Below are 21,448 nucleotides of genomic sequence, written 5' to 3'. Positions count from 1 at the left end.
TAGTGTAGATTCAAAGTTGTGAAAATCATGATCCCTGGGGGTAGGGTGAAGCCACATTGGGGGGGGGGGTGTGTTAAAGTTTTACATAGGAATATATAGAGTAAATCTTTAAAAATCTTCTTCTCAGAAACTAATCAGCAAGATGATTCTTTATAATAGTTAAGACTTTGGCTCCAGGACAATTCTTCGGCCTCATAAGAAGGTTCAGAGTTTGATGTAGCTAAATATCCCATATATAAACAATTGTAAAGGATATTTTTTAGAACTGAATTACTCAACATGTGATATGACTATGAAATTGAAGCAGGCAGCTATTTTTTCATTAGAATCTTTTGTATTACTGTATTGAGTTATTGCCCTTGATTTATTGATTCTTGATTATTTTAATTAATGCATCCACTGTTAACCAATTATTGTGATGATTATTTTTATACAATAATAAATATTCAATGTATAAAAGTTGTTCTGCATAAGTAGTTTTGGGTTAGGCCGGATTAGTTTGTTTATTTTTGATTTCCAATTTTTAGATACTATGAATTATTTTAGGCCAGCACATATATAGGGACAGTGTTTATTACATTTCAATGAGTGACTGTTTGGGGTTGAACTTGAACAGGTACGGATAGATTGAGTGTGTGGACAACCCTGCTCTATCTAATCTTTGTGTTTTTTAACCAATGATACAGAGTGTGCACTCATTCCTGCCCTGTATCGCATTAATACAAGTGTGCGGTCATACCTGCTTGTGGTGGTAGTGGCGGAGGACTAGTGTATGGTCATCCCTGCTGGTGCTCTGGCCTTTCTAGCACAAGTGTGCGGCACTCCCTGCTTGCGTTAGGTTAAGCTGTTGGCGCAAGTGTGTGGTCATCCCTGCTTGCGTTATCCCTGTTTGCGTTAACGTTGGTACCTGTTGAGTTGCATAGGTGTGCGGTCATCCCTGCCTGCGTAACGTTGAGTCCCTATATATGTGCAGGAGCGGTGATTAAAGTCTGCTCTTGTAAATATTGGCAGCAATCAGGGCTGTCCGAGTTCCAAGGGGGAAAAATGGATTTTATATATACAGGATCTACATGTATTATTGTACATTGTCCAGATTGTTTGTATTATGACTCCATTAAGCTGACTTTATCATACCTATTGTTCCTCAGGTGAGCAATGTGGCCCATGGGCCTCTTGTTATTTGACCGTAAAGATCGTGCGTCGTGTTTATAGCCTATTTCATAGAATCTACAGTAGGGACTTGTAATCAAATATATAATCTAGAGTTTTATTGATTTTAAACTTTGCCTCCATTAATTGGTGGATAAAATGTGTTCTAGAAATAAATGTGACAATAAAAAGCAATAGTTTTTTCTGCTGTCGCAACATTTCACATGCTTAGTAGAGATCCCCCCTAAGGGTTTTTTTTTCGATCCGCGCCTGACCTAGTAATAGCATCAATAGTGAAACAGAATATACTATTTTATGCAGAATGTTTCTTGAAAATGTCTTGATATACTTAGTTCTTATGCAAAACAGACACCCGTTATTTTTTAAAAAAAACATGGTATTGCACACAACAAGCATCAAACATGGCTATGATTTTTTTAAGCACGCCAATGTTTATATTTTGAACCACTCTACACGTGGTTGAACACGAACGATAACTCTATTCTGAATATCATCGTTTAATTTAAATAACCGACAGATGGTGAAAAAAAAACATATCTTGAAAGATTTTCATGTTTTAACATAAATCAAAGTAGGATATGATATGAAAAACGACCAGAACTTTTTTTTTCGAGAATATTATCCGAACACATATACTTCCGCTCGAAATTTCACAGGAACTGAACAAATATCGGTGAAGTCTCGTGAACTTTCATTCAAGAACCTCTGGATTTATTATATACTTAACAACGATAAAGAAAACATTCCGAACACATTCGCAGGGGTGTTAAAACTCAACAAATGACACTTTTAAATTTAGGTTGCCTATTATAAATGTCTTACTGAAGCATTGTAAACATTAAAATCGGGAGAATAATTTTTGACCAAAATCGTGACCATGCCCCGTTAAAATGTGTATCTAATTGGCAGATACCTTTTTTGAAAGTATCTTCTAACGTTAGATTCGTGCAGAGAAAATCTGTGGGAAATGACACTTTACTCAATGATTATGCTCAATGATCTGAAACTGGTCTCTGACTTTGAATTTTGTACTAGATACAATACTTAATATTTAATTTATCAATCTTTGAGCGCGACATATTACGTAAGATATATGCATAGAGTAGGTGATGATACAAGAATTAATACCAAGTTAAGTAATTTAAACAGCATTGTGCCACAACGAGCATTCTTTACATGACTTGCTAAAAGGTGTAGAACATACAATTTGTTTTGAAAATGAAATGTTTTTAGTTTTGAATGCTCTTGGATGCAAATTTAACACAAAACAAACACTAGGACACTAAAGTATAGCAACTTTTCCAACATAAGCGTATGCACATGTGTACATGTAAACTGTTGCAATATGTAAAGACTCAGATATTCGAAACACGATATTAATTTCGTGGTTTTTTTTTTTATTAAAGTATCAAGCACGCAAAGGTATTTCCTTTTTGTTTTGTTTTTCAGGTAGATCATAAATAATCAAACATCAAAGCAAATGTAGCAGGACTGATAAACCATGTTCATCACACTGTGTTATTTTCATTGTCATTACGGCTTTCAGACAAAATCGTCCTGGCGCTGTCCAATGACGTAGGGGCTTTGTCCAATGACGTACGGTCGCTGGTTGTAGGGATGCACACTCTCTGATGGACAACAGAGGTTCACAAAACATATTGACAGCACACAGACAAGAAAAATAAGAAATACTGCTGCCACCACTAGTCCAAGTAACAACAGGATCGGAAACCCCATTTGTGTGTGTGTTTAGATCAGTCGTAAACCTGTGAAAGAAAAAAAAGACAAGTTACGACCAAAAACAAGCGACAGTAACACGTGCATGTAACACAAAAAGCTCCCAAAACAAATCAAACATACACCCCCCCCCCCTCCAAAAATACTAGATGCTAGTTGGTTTACAGTAAGTTTTATTACTCGAAAATTATTGTAAAATCGTATCGTGTGACCACCTCAACGATCGACTTAATCGACTCACCTGACCAAGTCGATTGAAAATCGGATAAGAAATCGCATCGTGTGACCGCACCTTAAGTAAATGTTTCGGCTAACTATATATTTCTGAAAATTAATACCTTTTGAGACTTTATGTTGTTGTGGTTTCTTAACTTTTCTAGGTTTTTATTTTCTCATTTTTTATGTAGTTATTCTGATAAAGATATTTGCATCCTTATATTGCCCTAGTTTGTCCAAATATCACTAAATGAACGCTGAATATCAAGTATCAGGATAATTAGGTTTTCACAAACTGCATGGTTTAACTGAGCAGATATGCAGATGCTCTTAACTAATAATTTATTACAAAAAATATGAATAAAATTCAAATGTATTTTGGCAACATACATGTATGACTGTTTAATAATTTATACCACGTGTATATCTTGCATATGCAAACTCATTTAAGGTAACATACAACTATGACTTTTAGAATAAAACAAAGTGTAAATGTTAACAGAGACATAATTATGTCTCTGATGTTAATTAAAACAAGAGGCCCAGGGGTCACACCGCTCACCTGAGCAACAAATGCTACTAGTTAACTGATCAAATAAGCATTACAGTATTAAAATCAAAATATCTTGACAACTAAGTACAGTAACTCTTGCTAAAAAAATTCAAAATCTGCCAATTTTTATCCACATATTTTTGGGGGTAAATACCAAGCCCCTTTTATTGTTGTACCTGTTAGAAGATTTTTCTCTATTCCTATATGTTAACCCCCCCCCCCCCCCCCCATTTTGTGTCCCCACTTTTCTCTAGGGAATCATGGTTTCATCAAATTTTAATCTGCACAACATGTGCTTTCACACGAGTAATTGCTTTTTTGGACTGAACACTTTCCCAGAATATATTTAAAGATTTTCTCTATTTCTATGTAAAAATCCATCTTCCACTATGGCCTCACCCTGCCCTTGGGGGCTATGATTTGCACAAACTTAAATCTACACTATCTGAGGATGCTTCCACACAAATTTAAGCTTTCCTGGCCTAATAGCTAGTTTTTGAGATGAAGATTTTTAAAGATGTTCTCAATAAATTCCCATGTAAAAATCCATTCCCCCTTGTTGCCCCGCCCTACCTCCAGGGACTTTTATTTGAACAAACTTTAAAAAACACAACCTGAGGATGCTTCTACTCTAATTTGAGCTTTTCTGGCTTATTAGATTTTGAGAAGAAGATTTTGTAAGATTTTCTCTATATATTACTATGTAAAACTTGATCCCCCCATTGTGGCCCCTACCTACCCCCGGGGACAATGATTTAAACAAACTTAAATCTACACTACCTGAGGATGCCTTCACATAAGTTTAAGCTTTTCTGGCCAAATAGTTTTTGAGAAGAAGATTTTAAAAGATTTTCTCTATACATTCTTATGTAAAAATCCATTCCCCCATTGTGGCACCACCCTACCCCTAGGGACCATGATTTTAACAAACTTGAATCTACACTACCTTAAGATGCTTCATTACAAGTTACAGTTTTTCTGACCGAATACTTTTTGAGAAGATTTTTTGAAAATACCAACAAATTTTCGATAATTCTAAATTATCTCCCCTTTCTGTTTTAAGAGAGCGTGGCCCTTCATTTGAACAAACTTCAATCCCCTTCACCAAGTGATGCTTTGTGCCAAGTTTGCTTGAAATCTGCTCAGTGGTTCTGGAGAAGAAGATGAAAATGTGAAAAATTTACAACAACGCCGTCAACGACAACGCCAACGACGACAGACAACGGACACATTTTGATTAGAAAAGCTCACTTGAGCTTTCAGCTCAGGTGAGCTAAAAACCCCATATTTTTAATGACAAAGAACACAATCAAATATTGAGGAAACATATCATAAGATGTGGATAATTTGATCAAATGAAAATCATCAAAAATGTATCACTGCTCTTAACTGCGAACTAACTAAAACGTGGTAAAATTTAACTCATGCAGAATGTTCACTATTGTATGAAAGGATGTATACAATAGACCAATAGCATAATTCATCAAAACCTCTTTGTTAAGCCAACTCAATTCAGGCACAAAAATAGAAAATAAAAATTGTGTGAAAATAAGAAAACAAAATTAAGAAGCTTTGACTGAAAACATAGGTAAAGATAGTAATAATTATCAAACGAATAAATCGTTCATGTTCTTGAAAAGGTTTTTTAAAAAATTCCCAGTGTCTTAAATATCCAACTTTTGACTTTAGCAGTCCTACCAATTTTACCACAATTTTATGTACAGAACGATTATTGATCGCATATTGAAGTTGTGTTGTTTTGAGAAATTTAGAGAGAAAAAAAATTGAATAGTTATACCCGTATTACAATTTGAAGAGATGAAGTTACTGATGAAAACTTTTGTATTTTTTTTATATTTTGCATCCCTCTAGGAGCCGTACTACGGGTCTAGCCATGGAGTCACAGGTTAAACAAACTTGATTCTACACTAGATCAGGATGTGTACATAGTAACAGTTTTAAAGCTAGAAACTTTAAGTAATGTTTCCAAACACACAAACCCTGAGCTGAAATGTTAACACTCTTTTAATCCATCATTATTGTACCATGTTTAATGGTTTATTCAAACATTGTAAAATATTTAGCTTGAAACGTACACGTAGGTTCCATCTAAATGTTAACATTTATCATGCAGTTCTTGGTTAGACATTCGACTTTTAGGCACCAACCTTTTAATTTATTTTTTGTTTTTGGAATCTTTAATTTAAATAAAAAAAGTAATATCAGTTATGCTGAAAGCCAAATAAAATAAAAGCTAGCTTTAATCAAGTTTATTTACTGTAGATATCACGACTATAGGAGAGAATTTCATTAAAATAAAACTACAGGAACTCTAGAAGATAAATACGAGAACTTAATATGAATCTGATTAAACGAAACTTACTGTGCATAGCTAATTGCACGATACTTACCATTTTTGATAATTGTCAAAATATCTAAAAGACTAAAGGCGGTCCATTGTGAATATCAGTAAATACTTTCTCTCGTAGTGCACGGTTGTTCAATATACTAATCTTAACCTTGTTATGTATACTGAATTTCTTTCTGCGCGTAATTCTACTTTATCAGTTTGACTTTTTCCAAACAAAGTTGGTTTATTAATGGTAGCGTACAAAAGACGTATCAAACTCAACCTTCAAACTTCCTGGTTACACGTAGCTTGTGATAAGTTTACTGAGCTGTAATTGCAAATTATTTGTTCTTAATGAAAGAAAAGAGTATAAGGACAACAGTTAGCAGTCCTGCCTTAACCATGCGATAAACGAAACATCACTAGCTAGAGCATATTGTTCTTTCATACAGACAAGAATTGTCTATGCCATTGTCTTCCACCTAGACCTGTGGTCAGTTTGATATACTATATAAAGTGACGAGAATCTGAATTTAAATTCCAATATTTTTTGCCCTTGATGTTCACTATCATGTAATCAAATTTTTTTTCTGAAAAAAAATAACGTATTATATTGAATATCTTGATTGATATTGCTGTTAATCATGCATTTTATTTTTACGTAATCTAGAGTCAATAAAGATGATTGAATATTTTTGTTTTATGGCATAATTATTCATTTGTAAAATGTGTGCCTGATAATCATTTAAAACGTAATGCATAAATTTTCAGTAAAGCATAAAAACTGTGAACATAAAAAGGCCCACTTTGTATCGAGAAAGAAATTAGAGTCGATTTTGAATTATGTTCGTCTCTCAGCTTCATTGAATTTAGTGGGCCATTACTGTGACACTTAAGTTACAGAGTTACATAATAAAATATTGAATTAATTCAAATTTAACTGGAAATAAAAATAATATACATGTAGATCATAATAATTATGAAATAAATATTAAGCCTTTTTCATGAATAAAAGAAAAACAATCTTTTGATGATACATAAAAATAAAAAAAAGTCAACTTTTGAATTCTAAGCTTCTTTTCACATTTAATTACCATTTTGCGTGATATAAGTACATGTATGTAACACATGTAAGGTAAAATAAAACCGAGCTTACATTAATATGTAAAAGACACCTCGATCATAGAATAATAAAATTGTTATAAAAGGGTTCTTTGTAATCAGTATATATAAATATTTCACCCACACTGACTAGTACTGTTATTTTGAGATAGAAAACCAGGCAACTGCAAGGTAGGAATTCGCATTATTAATTATTACGATAACCTTAAGAACTATACTTACAGACGGTAATTGTTGAAGGGTTTCACCTTTATTCTAGAATAGTGTGGTTTTAAATTAACCGATATCAGTTAAATAATAAGAAAAACCATTTTAATTTGTTTTCATAGTTAATGGTTTATATTTCTTTGCATACGCTCAATATGCTCGGACATAGAGAAAAAGATACCCCACGGCACACTTTATTATATAAGAAGTTTAAGAAATATTTATCTACGTCTCATTTGTTAAGCATAAGCGAAGTTACTTGTTAATATATTTATTTTTAAGTAGAATGGATGGTCAACAAATTATCCATCTGATCTATTTCAAGGTTTTAGAATTGATTTTCTAGTCATAAACTTTTATTTATTAAAGAAAATCTGAAAAAAAATTTAAAATATTACTTTTCAATTTTCATTTTCTTTCATAAAAAAAATCTTCTTCCTAAGGAGATTGATTTGGCTAAAATGGTCACACCTGTTCGTCCTTTAAATTGCACGTTCTTCAAATAGTATTTAGTTGTCTTTTTTATTCAGGATGATGTTTGTCGCTTTTCGATTCGTATTCATTTTGTGCTTCTCTATGTATCGTGTAACATCGACATCGCACTCCAAGTTTGTAGAGGACATGAAGGGATACACAAGCGCATGTGCATCGATAGGATGGGAACCAAAGCAAGGTACGTAGGCAAATATGTAACTGTTATCATTATAAAGGTTAAATTATCGATTAACGCTAAAGTATTTAACATATAAAGTCAGAAAACAGTCAACTGCAAGTAAATGTTATTACAGAAGATAATTGGGGAAAATGGCATATTCATGTGTTTGAACTAAGACACTCATAAAAAAAATCATGAATGAAAAATAATTGTCAAAAAGTTGTTATTTACTGCAGAGAGTTTTTATTTTTAAAGTTTTGTTATCAATAGATTTTTATAGAATTTTTCAAAATCAAACTTTTCATAATTTAGTTATACATGCAGCATTCAATTGTCTATGATAATTAAGTGAATATCTAGCATGCATGCAGTTAAATTTCCTTAATCGGGCCACTCATTTTGATTTTCTCTCTCGTTTAGGTTGTAAAATCAGTGTTATTGCGTTTCATGCAAGTCTGAAAAATGACCTCTCGAATGTTCCTGTGAACACGATAATTAAATTCGAAAAGGTAAAATTGAACAAAGGTAATGGGTATGACCCTGCCACAGGAGTATTCATTGCACCAGAGGACGGGGTGTATTCGTTCGCCTGGTCTTTTATTACGAGTAAAGGAGGCACAGTGTACCTTGCTGCTGTTGTTGACAATCAGGTTCAGGCTAATACTTGCATTGATAACCAAATGAGTCGTCACGTAAATGCGTCAGGACACCTTATCGTCGAGCTCAGAAAGGGGAAAAAAGTATGGCTCAAAACAATGTACCATTCTTCAACGAACATTCAAGCCCTATACTTCACATACTTTTCGGGACACAAAATTAATTCCAGTTGAACTGAAAATGGGTTCGCCTAACTTTTTGATATACCTGGAATTTGATTTAAAATAAATCATAATTCTAATTATCTTTGTTTTCTTAAATATTAGGTAATGTTTATAAATTTTATAAGTTCTGAATGCTTCCGGAAACAAATCAAATTAAAAAGGAATGATATGAAAGCAGTGCTTTTGTCAAAAGTCCCCAAACTTAGTAATACAAAGATGTGAATTAATTGAATGCCTTTAACAATTTCAAGGGTCAAAACCTAAACGTTTATTAGAAGTTCACTTACATTACAAAAAATACAGCTTTTGTGCAAGCTATGGATGCTGTGTACATATATTTAAAGAATGAAAAGATGTAGATATATTTAAAGAATGAAAAGATGTAGATTCGTTTTAAGAACGAATTAGTGCACGTCTTGATCAATGAAATGTCAATATATCACATGTAACCACTTGAAAGCCATTTTAAATACATCTTGATTTATGTTCCGATTTCTGAATTATTTTCTGCAATGGCATAACAGGAATTATATTTTGAAAACGGCTCACAGTTCACAATTTGAATAGTTGTATTTTAGAGGAAAGAGCAGCCTAAAAAATAAAAATATGTCAAAAATACTCACGTACAGTACAGTCTCGTGAATTGCAAATTATTTGTTTTTAATGAAAGAAAAAAGTATAAGGACAACAGTTAGCAGTCCTACCTTAACCATGCAATGAACGAAACATCACTAGTTAGAGCATATTGTTCTTTCATACAGGCAAGAATTGCCTATGCCATTGTCTTCCACCTAGAAAAGTGGTCAGTTTGATATATGATAACTATATAAGGTAACGAGAATCTGAATTAAAATTCCCTTATTTTTTTGCCCTTGATATTCACTGCCATGTAATCAAATTTTTTGCTGAAAAAAATAACGTATTATATATTGAATATCTTAATTGGTATTGCTGTTAATCATGCATTTTATTTTTCGTAATATAAATTCAATAAATATAATTGAATATTTTTACTTACATGTTTTTATGGCATAATTATTCATTTGTAAAATGCGTGGCTGATAATCATTGAAAGCGTAATGCATAACTTTTCAGTAAAGCATAAAACTGTGAACATAAAAAGGCCCTCTTTTTATCGAGAAAGAAATTAGAGTCGATTTTGAATTATGTTCGTCTCTCAACTTCATTGAACTTAGTGGGCCATTACTGTGACACTTAAGTTACAGAGTTACATAATGAAACATTGAGTTAATTCATATTTAACTAGAAATAAAAATAATATACAAAGTCATGTAGATCATAATTATTATTAAATATACCGGTATATTAAGCCTTTTTCATGAATTAAAGAAAAACAATTTTCGATGATAAATAAAAATAAAAAAAGTCAACTTTTGAATTCTAAGCTTCTTTTCACATTTAATTACCATTTTGCGTGATATAAGTACATTTATGTAACACATGTAAGGTAAAAAAAACCGAGCTTACATTAATATGTAAAAGACACATCGATCATAGAATAACAAAATTATTATAAAAGGGTTCTTTGTAATCATTATATATAAATATTCCAACCACACTAGTACTGTTATTTTGAAATAGAAAACCAAGGTAGGAATAAGCATTATTAATTATTACGATAACCTTAAGAACTATTTGAAGACGGTGATTTTTGTAAATTTATTCTAGAATTGTTTGGTTTTCAATTCACTGATATCGGTTAAATAATAAGAAAAATGATTTTTTTATTTTTTTTATAGTTGATGGTTTATATTTCTTTGCATACGTTCAATATGCTCGGACATAGAAATAAAGATACCCTCATGGCAGTCTTTATTCTTTAAAAAGTTTAAGAAAGATGTACCTACGTCTCAAACATTCGCTTATCTTGAGTGACATAACTTGTTATTATGTTTATTTTAAGGGGAATCGTTTTCAACAAATCATCCATCATATCTACTCTCAAAGTTTTAGAATTGATTTTTTAATTCATAAACTTTTATTTATCAAAGAAAATCTGAGAAAAGAATTCAAAATATTTTACCTTTCAAAGGACCTTGTTCACTTCCTTTAAAAATTGGCCCTCTTTCAAATTAGCTAATTTTTTTTACAATATCGACTCAAGAACGTGTAGAATAAGAATTTATCAAAATAAATTTAGTCAGACATTTATTCACCCCACACAAGGTTGTTGAATATAGCATGGTTACGCTATCGTTACGTCGCATATTTGCAACGTCATGACGTCACATATCTTTAAGACCTGGGCAATTTAAGAAGGTGGAATGTTACATTAATCCATACTTAATTTGAAATAGATTCATTTTGTTTCCAAATTAACAGTTCACAGTTTATTTTTTTTATTTCAACAATTTAAATTTTAAAGATTTATCAGCCAAAAAGTCGGGATACGTATTCAGAACTAACATAAGAATCAAAATAACACAGACCTCCATCAAATCTTTTCTATCAAGTCAACAACGGTTTGTTAGGATTATTTTTATTAATATTTAAACAAGTTAGATTTAACAATGTTCAAGACTCACAATCAAAAAACATTATTCCATATTATATTGATTCTGTTTTTAGAAAAATACAGCTATAAATGGAATCTTTGTTAAAGCACAAATGACATTTTTATTTAATCAAAGAACTTCTTTTGGGGTTTTTTCCGTCGAGAATAACAGAAGTTTTCTTGTGGTTGATGGATGTTCAACTGCCAACAGAAAGCTTTGGAACTTATGGCGCATGTTTGGTTCAAGTCATTAAAACATTTGAGAGACATTCTTACTAAAATACTAGTTACACATGCAAGTCAAACTTCACAAAATTCTTGATATATATCAATGATTTTAAGTACTTTTATTTCAAATAAGCCCAAATCAAGATCAGATGGACAAAAGAAAAACCAGTACCTATGCCAAAACGCATTTTAAAGTTTAATTTATATTATACTGTATACATGTACAGTCTTTTTTTCAATGCGGTACATGAGCCAAATAAATATGAAATTCGTACCTCTGGTCAAGATATGAGGTTTGATAGACAAATGGACAAACAGTCGATCTACATGTATAGGTTGCTCTGAAGTCAACAGTGTAATATAACAAAATAATCCATGAAATCTAAAAGTGATTATCCTTTAAATATTTCCAACAAAGTGCGGAATGAAAATGAAAGGCTAGGCCCTATGAAGTGTTTAATTTTCTCAGCGCATGTAACATATCCAGTGTACCTTTTAAGGTACAATTCTGAGTAAACTGGCACATATCACTACAAAATGTGTGATCATGGTGATAGCAAAGATAAATTAAACATGCTTCATCTCCCCAAAAACATATTCAATAAAGATGATCAAATCATTTGTAATTTCTAACCAATTGTAAAATAATTTAATTAACATGCTTACAAAAAAGCTGTCTTGTTGAATTTTAAAAAGTCTAAATAAATTCATATTATTCGATTTCTTCACTGTCTAGCAAAACTACTATGAGGAAACAACCTTGGGGGTGAAATAATTATTTTATGCATAAAACTGAGGATTAAACAAGATACAGTGTATCAAGAAAATTATCACTGTACAAATAAATTATTTAGTTGAAATGTGCGTGTTTAAAGAAAAACTACAAAGAAAGTTTATACTACTACAATTTTTTTCTCTGTAACACACACAACATTAATTGAAAAACAAAATTATACCTCTATGAAAAATGACAATAACAAACTGTCAGAATGTTAACAAAATTAATTTGGTAATTTAACAGTTTACTTTCAAGAGTAATACCATAATTAGTGCAATTCCAATTTAAATGCATGTACTGGGTAACTGCATCAGATATTTTGAGTACATGAATTACACAAAAAAATTAATTGACATTGATTAAACTTATAGCATATCTATACATATGGTTGGCCAATTTCCGCCTTTGACATAAAACCACACTAGCTAATTTACTTGACAAAAACCTGTTGTTTACATCTGGGGCAGATTATTTCTGCATGCATCCAACATTAAACTCACACAAAAGTGTTCATGTAAATCCGCTTCCCTAAATGAATTAAGGTTAATATTAATTCAGTCTACTTAAACAAAATAGACTGCAGAATATCATAACAATAACTGAATAGATCATAATAAAAATTGAGGCAATTGGCAATGCAGGTAGCATGTATATACATGTATGGTACACATTTATATCTATGAAGAACAGGCAGTCTATTGTTCATTCAAGCACTCTGAGGAATCATCCTCTGATTCTGACTCATCAATTGCATCTGGAATAACAGCTGCATCATCAATGAACTTGCTCCAGTCCCTTACAGATCTTAAGGACTCCATGTCACGTCCTAAACCAATATACCATAAAACTGCGGTAATGTGGGCACACATACCCACTACTCTTGCCCCAGCACGACATCTACAATACCATCCAATCACGCTTCCCTCATCATATCGTATCCAAAGAAGGTAATCCTGACTCTTATCAAGGACGGGTCTTCTTTATGAACCATGATATCACATCCACTCCCAAAGTGTTCCTCTGCGTAACTACTAGCAAGCTTCACTTGATATGTGCCACAGGTCAACTCTCGAAGTTGATCTTCATCAAGACGAGGAAAATCCTGAAGATCGTCAGGGTGTTTCCAGATCGCTGAGCGGGTATCCAGTTTCCTTTCTTCTACTTCCTCTTTTAGTTGATTGATTTGTCTGGACAGGTACTGCATCTTAGCTGCTACAAGAGAGTCTTCCTCAGTGCAACCTAAAGATAATTCATGAAATGTAATATACATGTACATGTAACAAAAAACTAAGAGACCCAAGGATCTAACAGCGTGGGTACTAACAGACACTGAATATAGCATACTCTACAATTGATACACACAATTAAAGATGAAACAAAATAAACTGATAGGTGATATATGTTTATACCCAAAACCAAGTAAAATCGGATGATCAGGGATAAACAAAATACTGTATTACACTCACATTTTTTCACTAGCATCATGTACACTTAACAATATTATACTTGTAGTGACTTAATTAAGTGACTTAAACATAAAGAAGTTCCATTATTCATGCCTATCATTTTCAAGGCATATATACATACCAGTTGACAAAGGTGGAAAGTACTTGTTTGATATTCCACACACAATCTTGATGAAGTCACTAATGAATGGCACCTGGGACGAAGGAAGGACACGGTCAAAAAATTTCCACCTCTTTATCCTCGCATTAGCAGATTCTACCACCCAGCGTATCTGTAACATAAATAATAAAAGAGATCAACTCTATGTGAATATACTAATATATAGCAACTCTCTCTCTTAGTCTCTCTCTCTCTCTCTCTCTCTCTCTCTCTCTCTCTCTCTCTCTCTCTCTCTCTCCTGATTCTTTCTTATTAAATTAGAATAATGCTGTATATAGCATACCTTAGGTGGCAGGGGACAGTTTTTTTGATACAATTCATTGTAGCCAAGGGATGCATGTCTTCGGAACTCTGTAACTAGAATTTCCTCAGTTCCCATTCAGCACAAACACCTTTAATTCACTCTTTATAAGGCCAATCACCAATTTCTGAAGAAAATTATTAGTCAAAACCTGTAAAATCCTCTACATACTGGTTTTTATGAGATTTTGACCCTTTCATATTTTGCTAATTTTTCATGATTTTTCAGCTTTTTAGACCTCCCCCAGCTAATTCCCTGCAGAGGGTTGACCTTCCGTACCGCGTGCATGTTGCACTATCACATGTCAGAAACTTACCGGTGTATAGTTTACAATGTCCCATCCACCTACTTTTCGTGTTATTTTACCTCCCGTCTGTAACTTGCAATTTCACTGTGTAAAGTCAGCACACCAGTCATAGCCGCAGGTTTCGAATTTTACTTCTGATTCTCATGTACCTAACATAAGGGGCCTACATATTGCATATCAATTTCAACAACAGACACCCCTCTAACTAATGATAATCATTAAAAATCATTTCATGAATTTTAGCAACACTCATAAGCCTTCAAGTACAGCAACTCTCAATTTTACAAAAATATTGACGGGTACTTTATTCGAAACTGTCCCTTGCTACCTTACCTTGGTCACTAAACGGCTTGTATTTGCATCTGCTGTTGACATTTGCTTTTCACCTTTCTTCATAAATGCAGGCATGGCAGATACTAATCCAAGGTCTTCAAGTAATGTCAAGGAATCCCGAAAGCCTCTGTCTACAACAAACACATCTCTCTCTTCGATCCACTTCAACACATCTTCTTTGTTAGTCTTCATGATGTGGCTCAAGATTGCAGCATCATTGTTCTTCGCTACATATGGTCCAAGAACAGAGAGGTAATAGCCACTAGTTGTTACAACAATCATTGGCTTCACCAATGGACGACTCTTATACATGCTATATGATTTCCTTTGAAAGGCAAAGTTCATACTTTTTTGTATATAAATGTATGTGCCGTCTAAAACAAGAATGGTTTGGGTGCCAGTACCACCAAAAAGAGACTCTGCTAATGGCCTGGTATGCTTATTTATAACATCCTCTCTGGAGATGTGCTGAAACCCAACATTGTTTGGTACAAATGTCTCCATCAGTGTTCTCCTCACTACCGAGATGGCGCGACGAATGCTTGACTTTGAAACATTTAATAGTGTTGACAGCATTTCATTGGACAGACCACATCTCATCTTAAGAAGAAAAATTCCAAGGCTGGTTCTAACACTGCGAGTGGATGTGTTCTTTACCTTTCCATCTACAGCTGATAGCAGATCATCAAAGGAGACTTTATTTATTCCAGTGAGGTTGACATACTCTTGGTCACTCAATGCATTTGGATCATCAAAGTCTATTCTTTTCCCTCCATTTAGCAGAGCAATCTCCCTTAGATACATAAGCATATCAACAATAGATGTCCTGTTAAGTGTAGATGTTTCTGAAAATGAATAAATTTTTTCTAGTGCCTCTTCAGTGAATCTTCCATTGGGGAGATGACGTGTGCAGCATCTTGAACCTGGCGGAATCAATACTCCTTGTTGTAAAAAAACAGTGACGTTCATTTGATGACACCACAACCAACTTTGGCCCAGGTTTTCTGCAGATGAAGCAGCTGGAATGACTGGAAGATGTGGAGGGCACTGTCAGGGTTACTGATGGAGGACTGTGAATGGCAGCATTCCTAGCATTAATTTGCTTCCTCTCTGGAGGAGAGATTTAAGGGAGCTGTGTCTCTTAACTCATGCTCCAAGTTTTGTTGTTCATTTTTCTTCCGCTTAAGATGAGAATGTACCTTCACTCGACACAAACTACACAACACCTCATCCTCAGACACATCGCCTACAGTCCATTTCTGGAGAACTAGTCGTTGTGCAGCTGTCACAGTACGTCGATCTCTCTGGTGTGTTCGTTTCTTACAGCAAACACAAGGATATTCTCTTTTCCTCATATGCTATTAAATATAATAAGCAGTAAATAAATTAATTTGTGCACCACTATAATAAGCAAGTTTACCAACGTCTGTTGACAAATATGTAAGCAGATGTACTAATAATTATATAATGCATTAATTATGATTAATGATAAATATTGGCAAGATTGTATATAACCAATGGGCCACAACAACTCAGTTGGTCATGCAATTTAGATGGCTTGCTGTATTTTTGATACTTTTTCTTCTTATATTCTTATATTTTTTTTCTTCAATAATGGCCTAATTACCCTTTAGATTTTTTTCTTACAAAAAATAATTATATTAATAATATCCTACCTTAAAGAGTTCTTTTCCCATGCCTAGGTGAAACTATTGTACTCTAGTTTTTGTGGCAGTCATATCTTTCTTAGGCCATGGTCATGTATTGAATAAACTTGAATCTACAATACCCAATATTACCCTTTATAATTCATAAATATAATGAACCAAATAAACAGTATATTAGTTTTTTTTTTCATTTTCTATGTAATTTTTTATCATTGTCAAACTTTCCTTTAATCGCCTAACCTACCAGGGGCCAAGATTAAAGCAAATTTAAGTTTAGATATATTTTTTGAAGTGTCTCATACATTAACATTATATACATTCACATGTTAAAATGCTCACACAATTAATGTACATGACTCAGTATGGGACATCATGGACAATACAATATTAAAACTTCATAATATTTTGTCTTTTCATTCGTTAATACATATAGCTATTAAAAAAATAATTTGTATCAAGTGTTCTAACAGCTACGTACCGGTATACACACGTACAGATATGACATAATATATCCAGTTATAATTCTAGTTTTAACAGTTTAAAGCTGTAAAATAACTTGTAACCTTAAAAACAAATTATCTATTGGACCATAAACATGAGTATATTTTTCATCGCATACCAAAGTTCGTATAAAAGTAGTTCCACAAATGTATTTTATAAAGTTGGCTACCTAAATTCAATACGCCAAGTAAATCTATTTATAGTAACAGGTACTTTCCAATTGTTTATAGGGAAACACACGGTGCATGTGTGAAATGCGCTATATACCTCTCATAATGAACAAATTATAAAAAATATGACCGACGTCCATTGATAAACTGTGATCAAGTCCACAAATTCACAACTGAAGACGAAAATTGTCCATTATTGTTATAGGCCTACCCTAAACTGCTACTGGCGTACCAGTACTGTACGAGTGCATATCGATATACATGTACATCTGTAACCTTCAAATTGACCATTAAAAATGCATGTATATGTAAACATACTGAATAAAATGTTCTATTTAATGAGTGTATTAATTACACAATGTAGATGGATTACTAAATACTAGTGAAATCGCTTACATAGTGTTACAGTACCAGGAGACGATTTTAATTGTGTGCATTTTGTGTTCAAGTCGTCTCTACATGCAAATGAAGAAGAGGGACAGGTTTAGTTCTTTTTTTCATGGCAGTTTGACACTGTACAATTCTATGGATTTAAACTTACCTATAAACAAAAGTGGCAGTCTTGGATTTCTCCAAATTAAACTCGGACACCTCGATCATTCGTCTGCGTTTGTCACTACGGTGACGTCATACTGTTTACACAGCGAAAGGGAAACACCTCAAAAATTTGTTTGTTTTTTTAGCAATTAACATAGTGCGCAGAATTTTACCATCGTGATTTTCGGCATGGAAGTCGCTCCTATAGAGTTTTATTTTTTGCCAAAGTAAGAACTTGGTAAATCAATGCGCACACAGTAAAATGCTGAATCATATTGCCGATTTTACCAATTTTTTCCGGAAATTGTAATTCCGCCGGAGAAGTTCACGTAAAAAAATCACCTTCGAGGCAATATCGGCAAATTTTTATTCTATATCTAAATAAAACATATATTAAATGTATATCTACAGTACAATTTATTTTTCAAGAGTGCAGTTAATTTTTTGGTAAATTTGAGGGCGTAATATCACATCAACTGAATCAAGTTCTTTCATTTTCTTTATAAAAATACTCTTCTTCCCATGCTTAATGTGGCTATTCAGCCTTTTAAATGTACGTGCTTCAAATAGTGTTTAGTTTTCCTTTTCATTCAGGATGATGTCAGTTGCTTTTCGACTCGTATTCATTTTGTGTTTCTCTATGTACATGTAGCCACGTTCATGTATGCTGATAACTTCTCGTACTTTTCGGGATACAAAATCAAATCCAGCTAAATTGAAATTTGTTCGTCTGATTATGACATATGCGATCGATCTGAAATAATAAAAATATATCAGTCTATTTTTGTGTTTTCTTACTACTGTCAATTTTAGATATAACTGTGATAGTTTCATATTTCAATATACATGTATCTAAATCTTTAAAACCTCTTTTAACTGCGATTTGATGAGAGAAAATATGACAAAGTTCATAGAAGCAAGATCTGGCCCCAGGGCCATCAAACTTAGATGAGCTCACTCTTTACCTTTCAAATACAATATATCCCAAAGAATAGTATTACATCAGTAGCAATAATTCTTAAGGCACTTTTCTCCCCTAGCCTTGCAATTTTTTCAACACACTTTACCAGTTTTCATCCGAGTCAGTCAGGTGACATATTGCAATTGGTATGTATTTATCGACGTGCCTCGTTCTTTGTGAAAATGTGATTGTTTTTTTTTACAGGATTAAGGACATTTTAATTTCTTTTAGGTAGAATGCTTCTTAAATTTGCAATCTTTTCCAGCGACTATTATGTAAGACATAATTGTATTTATACCTATCTAGAGCAAGAGCTGGTATATGAATTTTCGGTTTTACATAAATTCATTGTACCAAAGAGCTTTCTTCACCAGATTTAAAAAGCCAATAGCTTACAATTTGTGTAAAAAAAAACCCTTCAGTATTTTTAGTTCATTCTAGATGATATTTGATGTACATGTAACAACTTAAACACAAAACAAATACTTATGCAGCAGAGTATAGCAACAGAGGGAATCGCAACTTCTCGAGACATTTCAACAAGCAGACACGTTTTTGCAAAACATTTAAGTAAACATACTTCTTGCTTTTTCTGTTATCATTCTTCGTCTTGACCATAAAGTATTCCAGCATCAAATTAAAGAAAATGAATGTAGAAGGACAGACATTCCACGCTGATTACGATGTAACAGTTTCACGGTCGGTTACACAAAATCGTCCTCGCGCTGGCCGATGACGTAAGGGCTTTGTTCAATGACATTTGATCGCTGGTTGTAGGGATGTAAAATCTCTGATGGACAACAGAGATTCACAAAACATATTGACAGCACACAGACAAGAGAAGTGAGAAACATGGCCGCCACCACTAGTCCCAGCAAAAGCAGGATCGGGAACCCCATTTGTTTGTGAACGTGGATTAGTCGTAAACATGTTGAAGACAAACTACATGCAAGTTACGATTATGAACATGACACAGTAACAACATCCGCCTTGAAAGTCGATCCCCCTCCTTAAAAACCAAACAAAAACTAAAAAAAAAATAAACTAAAAGAAGACAATACAAACAAATAAGCAAACAACAAATTGCTTAGATGTCATACCGATCGCCTTATCAACTATTTATCAGCTAATTTTTTTGTATCGCCATTTCTAAACTACTGTTGACTCCTTCAGAAAACACCCTTAACATGGATTTGATGTTTATCATGGAGTTACGATCCTTCTAATACTGACTCTACACAATGCTTGCATAGTAGATTTGTAACAGTGTATTTTTCAGATGAAGATATATAAAAACAAACTTTATGCCTAAGTATTTCGTAAACTGGAGGGAAGTCCTTGATGTGTGAATATTCTTCTTGTTTTACACCCTCCAGGATTCAAGATACTAGTTAAAGTTTTAGATCTCGGTTTTAATAATTACAAATGTTATAATGAAGCTAGGTGTAAAATTCACAGAGTCTGAAGGGTACTGCTTCCTACATAACGGTTAAAAAGCAAGCCCTTAAATTTACACTTTACAAAGAAGCTTCCAGATTTTCAAGATTTTAAGAACAACCACTTTTTTCTTCTTGGAAAAAAGTCTTACAGCATTTGGCTGTGCGATTTTGGTAAACCAAAATCAGATTAAATATCATATTATTGATTAGTTCCTAGCTCTCTGATTGGCTCATATCCAACTTTCTCGGAAAAAACGTTATATTCACCTGCACGTGACCTAGGAGGTCAATATAACATTTCATTTTCTCTACATTGGACTAAAAACAGATCGTCCAATGAAATATCGCGTTTTACAGTTTGTTAGGCTATGGCTTTAAAATAAATTTTTGGCTTGATAACCATGATAACACTCGCTTTGATATGTCTGTATCAATTCGACGCTGAATGATATAATAAAATTATTTTTGCTGTTTTTTCGATCAATTCAATGATTTAGCTACCCTCGAAGAATAATATTCACCTCGCCTCCAGCTCGGTGAAAATTGTACTTCTTCGTAGCTTAATCATTGTATTGATTTCAAAAACAGCAATTATTGTATATTATTTAATCTCTGGTGAATATGTGTTAAAGAAAAAGATTATCAAGAAATACGATTATTTAAATCCACTGTTACTTGTTGAAAACCAATTTTTGCCAAATATAGTACATTGTACACTCAAAATAGGATACGATAACAGTATTTTACTTTAAATCCTATATCACCCAGAAACTAAGGCAACTTGTAATTCACTCGAAAAATATGTTTGGAAAATAAATCTAATAACTACATGAATGTAAATATTTTTTTTAAACGATACATACCATTTTAGAGAGAACTAGATTGACTAAAGGAGGTTCAATGGAGGTCTAGTAAATGCTGTCTTGCAGAGCACGGCTTCCAACTGTATTTACATTATGTACTGTTTTCCCATATCTGTGTGCAAGTCACTACACTTTAAATTGATATAAACGTGATGTTTTTCTACAACGTCGGTTAATTAATGATAGCATATAAAAAGCATTTCACATTCGTCCTTCAGACTTCCTGATTAGCTCTTGATAAGATTACTGAGCTGCAATCGTTACATATCTGCTATAAATGAGTAAACAGGTGCAAAATTAACAGTAACTTGTATTAACTACACAGTACTAAGTCAAAATGTCACTTCATAGACAAAAAAACTGTGCAACTTGTGTATTAATTTAACTGCTT

General features: G+C 33.1%; 1 protein-coding gene and 1 long non-coding RNA gene across 2 annotated transcripts; one reads left to right on the top strand and one right to left on the bottom strand.

Moving 5' to 3' along the window:
• Window positions 1-7,228: 7,228 nt before the first annotated feature.
• On the top strand, window positions 7,229-8,570 carry LOC105345998 (uncharacterized). Its single transcript, XR_010713661.1, has 3 exons — window positions 7,229-7,319; window positions 7,886-8,028; window positions 8,431-8,570. It is a non-coding gene; the product is annotated as an uncharacterized lncRNA (long non-coding RNA).
• Window positions 8,571-12,546: 3,976 nt separating this feature from the next.
• Window positions 12,547-16,249, bottom strand: LOC136274558 (uncharacterized). Its single transcript, XM_066081640.1, has 3 exons — window positions 14,920-16,249; window positions 13,940-14,090; window positions 12,547-13,591 (listed from the first exon to the last, which is right to left on the bottom strand). The coding sequence occupies exons 1-3, from the start codon at window positions 15,886-15,888 to the stop codon at window positions 13,266-13,268; spliced, it is 1,446 nt and encodes a 481-aa protein (XP_065937712.1). The 5' UTR covers window positions 15,889-16,249; the 3' UTR covers window positions 12,547-13,265.
• Window positions 16,250-21,448: the final 5,199 nt, after the last annotated feature.

The sequence above is a fragment of the Magallana gigas genome, chromosome 4, assembly GCF_963853765.1.
Source record: "Magallana gigas chromosome 4, xbMagGiga1.1, whole genome shotgun sequence".
In the NCBI taxonomy this organism is placed as follows: domain Eukaryota; kingdom Metazoa; phylum Mollusca; class Bivalvia; order Ostreida; family Ostreidae; genus Magallana; species Magallana gigas.
This window is presented reverse-complemented; position numbering and strand designations above follow the sequence as displayed.

Excerpts from the sequence above, each read along its gene's own strand:
- LOC136274558 (XM_066081640.1), bottom strand. The coding sequence starts at position 15,888 with ATGAACGTCACTGTTTTTTTACAACAAGGAGTATTGATTCCGCCAGGT. Across the intron at positions 14,091-14,919 it reads CAAGCCGTTTAGTGACCAAG|ATACGCTGGGTGGTAGAATC; the intron begins GTAAGGTAGCAA and ends TTTATGTTACAG. Across the intron at positions 13,592-13,939 it reads CTTTCCACCTTTGTCAACTG|GTTGCACTGAGGAAGACTCT; the intron begins GTATGTATATAT and ends AATTATCTTTAG.